The following is a 3,706-nucleotide window of genomic DNA, read 5'->3' as shown; positions in this document are numbered from 1 at the left end:
CTTCCAAACAATGCTTAATGGTGACAATCGTGCTGGATCCTCTGGACATTGCCTCTGGTTACACTACCAGAGCTTCTGTTTGCATGACCAGAGCTTCTGGTCGCACTAAAGTCCTTAGGGAAGGATTTCTTATCCATCGGTTCTCTGACAACCCAATGGAATTCTATTTTTATCAACCGCTGGCTTAACCTTCACACTTAGAACAATAATGAATTTCTTGTCCATCGATCCTCTGGTTCTTATGCTTGCCCTTACCAGAGGTTCTGGTTGCGAGACCAGAGCCTCTGGTTCAACATCTATACTTAGAGAAATACTAAGTAGCCCGTCCATCGGTCCTCTGGTTCTTACACGATACAACATAAGGAGACCGCTAATCCATCGTCTCTGGTCCTTATAACCAGAGCTTCTGGTTTATCATGGACACCTAACAAAATTAAGGAATTTTTTCTACCCATCGCCTCTGGTCCTCTTGACAAGCGCCTCTGGTCCTACACGGACACAATTAATTAAGGGATTTTCTACCCATCGTCTCTGGTCCTCTTGACCAGCGCCTCTAGTCCTACACGGTCACTTAACTAATCAAAGGGATTTTCTGCTCATCGCCTCTGGTCCTCTTGACCAGCGTCTTTGGTCCTACACGGACACTTAACTAATCAAAGAGATTTTTCTACCCATCGCCTTTGGTCCTCTTGACCAGCGCCTCTGGTCCTACACGGACANNNAACTAATCAAAGGGATTTTTTTACCCATCGCCTCTGGTCCTCTTGACCAGCGCCTCTGGTCCTACACGGACACTTAACTAATCAAAGGGATTTTTGTTAATTAGCCATTTCCTCATTACACTTCGACTCATTTAGTATCCTTTTGATCCAATTAGACTCTTCTAGAAGAAATGAGCCCATTATGCCCATTAGGGTCTAATGAGACTACTTATGACCTACTTAGTGTCATTTTGACCCAATTGGACTTCTTAAGGAGAAATAGCCTATTATAGCCTCCAACACAAAATGGACCTGGTAAGGACAAAAAAAACCCATTCTACCTTACTTACTCCCATTAACTTCTCATTGGACTAATTGTGACCGATTTACTACCATTACAACTCAATTAGACTCAAATTGGAGAAGGAAGCCCCGCTGTTTGTCTCTTTCTAGGATCCCTCCAAGGGCCTACAGAAGCCTGAGCACAATTCTTGCCCGTTGTGGGTTAAGTTTTTTAATATCCCTCTAGTTGCTTTCAATAAAGAGGGTATTAGTCGTATTGCTAGTGCCATAGGCGTCCCATTACGTTTAGATGCTTGCACTGCCTCCACTTGTGATAAAGCATGGGGTCGTACTAACTTTGCTAAAGTGTTGGTGGATGTGTGGGCCGTGGGTGAAATGCAGAGGAATATTGAAGTGGTTATTCCAAGGCTATCAGGTACTGGAGAGGATATCATTAATGTTGTTCTGGAATATGATTGGGTTCCTTCCCAATGTTCAGTTTGCAAAGTGTTTGGTCATCGAACGGTGTCATGTATGAAAGGGGATAATGCAAAGCCAAGGGTTTCTGATACCTTCACGCAAAAAAGGGGGTTTAAAGAGATCAGGCGGAAACAGTGGAGGCAAAAGGATACATCAGGCCGTAAGGATTTTCAAGCAACATCATCTGGAGCGGTCACAGGTACGCATGATACTTTAACTGGGGTTGGTGATTTAAAACGGGTTCAGGAGGTGTCCAATCCCTCGGGGAACGATCCAAATGTCAAACATGTTTCAAGTTCTGGGGATTCTACGAATTTGGAGGGGAAGGATAATGGAAAGGTGGACGGTYAGTTCTGTACGGTGAATGCGGGACGAACGCCAAGGGGGAGAGAGGATGTTTCCAATGTTAAAATCTTATCGAAAGGGAATCCGGAGTTAGTGCAAAAGGTGGTGCAAGCTTTTAAACCTAGGAGAGGTGCAGTTCTTGAGCTGAAAACTAGCAATCGGTTTTCTTCTTTATCTGACGAGTCTAGTGATGATGACGAAATGGAGATCATTGACACGGAGGGGCACATTAAGGCACAACGAAGAGAGGATGTTCCACCTTCGTCTCAATGATCAAGTTGGCTGCATGGAATATTAAGGGTTTAAATGCCCTTATAAAACGAAAGGAGGTACGTGACCTAATTACTCTCAAACATCTTTCTTTATGTTGCATGATTGAGTCTAAAGTTGTTTATAATCACTTGGGGGATGTGTGTAGTAGTGTCTTTGGTAATTGGAATTGGATTACAAATGGTTCTGTATGTGATCAAGGCACTCGCCTAATTATTGCTTGGGACCCGTCGGTTTTATCTGTTCTTATGATTGAGCAGCATCAACAATACGTACACTGTGAAGTTAGAATTTTTGGTCAACCCGAACCCATCTTTATTACATTTGTTTATGGGTGTAATACGGGTACAGAACGGCGTGAGCTTTGGCGGGCGTTTGGGGAATTTCATGCCTTTAATCAGAGGAAAGCATGGGTTGCGATGGGTGATTTTAATTCAATGCTTTTTCCTCATGATGGTTGGGGGGTTCCTCTAGGAGGAATTATGACATGGAGGAGTTTCATCTCTGTCTGGAGGAGGCAGAATTATTTGACATTTCGTATCAAGGGTGCCAATTTACTTGGATCCAGAAACCTTCGGGGGGAGAGGGTGTTATGCGCAAACTTGATCGTATTTTGGGAAATTCGGCTTTTATCTCTAGATTTGGGGATGCTTCGGCTTTCTTTGAACCTAGGGGGATTTCTGATCATTCTCCGGGTATTCTTTCGTTTCAAGTTGGACGACGTCTTCGACAGCGTGGCTTTAAGTTTGACAATTTTGTGACTTCTCATAAGGACTTCCTTGCTTCTGTGGAGGAGGTGTGGACGAAACCTCAGAGTGGATCTTACATGAAGAGGGTACTTCGGAAATTGAAAGCTCTGAAGGTGGTTTGTCGGCGACTCCGAAATTCGTATGGTTGTTTGGATAAAAGGGTTGTTCAGCTAAAGATGGAACTTGATGTCGCCCATTTGGCTTGTGATCTAGACCCGTTTAATGATTTGCTAAAGGAGGACATCGCCCACCTCTTGTTAGCATATCAAGAAGCTAGGAATGATCAGGTGGAAATGGCTCGTCAAAAAGCGAAGATATCTTGGCTAAATGAAGGGGATGGTAATTCTAAATTCTTTTTTCATGCTATGAAAGAAAAGCGCAATCGGAACCATATTGCTACTATAAGGGATTCGGCTGGCACAGTTTATGATCATCAGGAGGTATCTACAGCGTTCATTTCTCATTTTAAAGGTATTCTAGGTACCTCTAATGTTTTGGTTCCTCCCTCTATGGGGGATTGTGTGTTTGGTCATTCTTTATCGTTATCGGAGTCGCTTCATTTAATTCGTCCTATTTCGGATATGGAAATAAAGGATGCTTTATTTGCCATTGGTAATGATAAGGCTCCAGGCCCTGATGGGTATTCTTCTAAATTTTTTAAATCAGCTTGGAATGTGGTTGGGAGGGATGTTCTCATTGGAATACATAATTTCTTCTATTCTGGAAACTTGGAGTATCAGCTGAATCATACTCTTCTTTGTCTTGTGCCGAAGGTCCCTAATGCTTCTTGTGTTACTGAGTATCGGCCAATTGCTTGTTGCAATGTGTTGTTGAAGTGTATTAGTAAGGTTATTGCTGACCGTATTCGTGACATGGAGG

At 43.1% G+C, this 3,706-nt stretch overlaps 1 protein-coding gene across 1 annotated transcript; it reads left to right on the top strand.

Moving 5' to 3' along the window:
* The first annotated feature begins 1,007 nt into the window (after positions 1-1,007).
* LOC112503804 lies at positions 1,008-2,081 on the top strand. Its single transcript, XM_025107802.1, has 2 exons — positions 1,008-1,016; positions 1,155-2,081. The coding sequence occupies exons 1-2, from the start codon at positions 1,008-1,010 to the stop codon at positions 2,079-2,081; spliced, it is 936 nt and encodes a 311-aa protein (XP_024963570.1).
* Positions 2,082-3,706: the final 1,625 nt, after the last annotated feature.

Source organism: Cynara cardunculus, unplaced genomic scaffold (genome assembly GCF_001531365.2).
Source record: "Cynara cardunculus var. scolymus isolate 2C unplaced genomic scaffold, CcrdV1 Un_Scaffold_3862, whole genome shotgun sequence".
Classification (NCBI taxonomy): Eukaryota; Viridiplantae; Streptophyta; class Magnoliopsida; order Asterales; family Asteraceae; genus Cynara; species Cynara cardunculus.
Note: the sequence above shows the minus strand (reverse complement) of the source record. Positions and strands in the feature narration are given on the sequence as shown.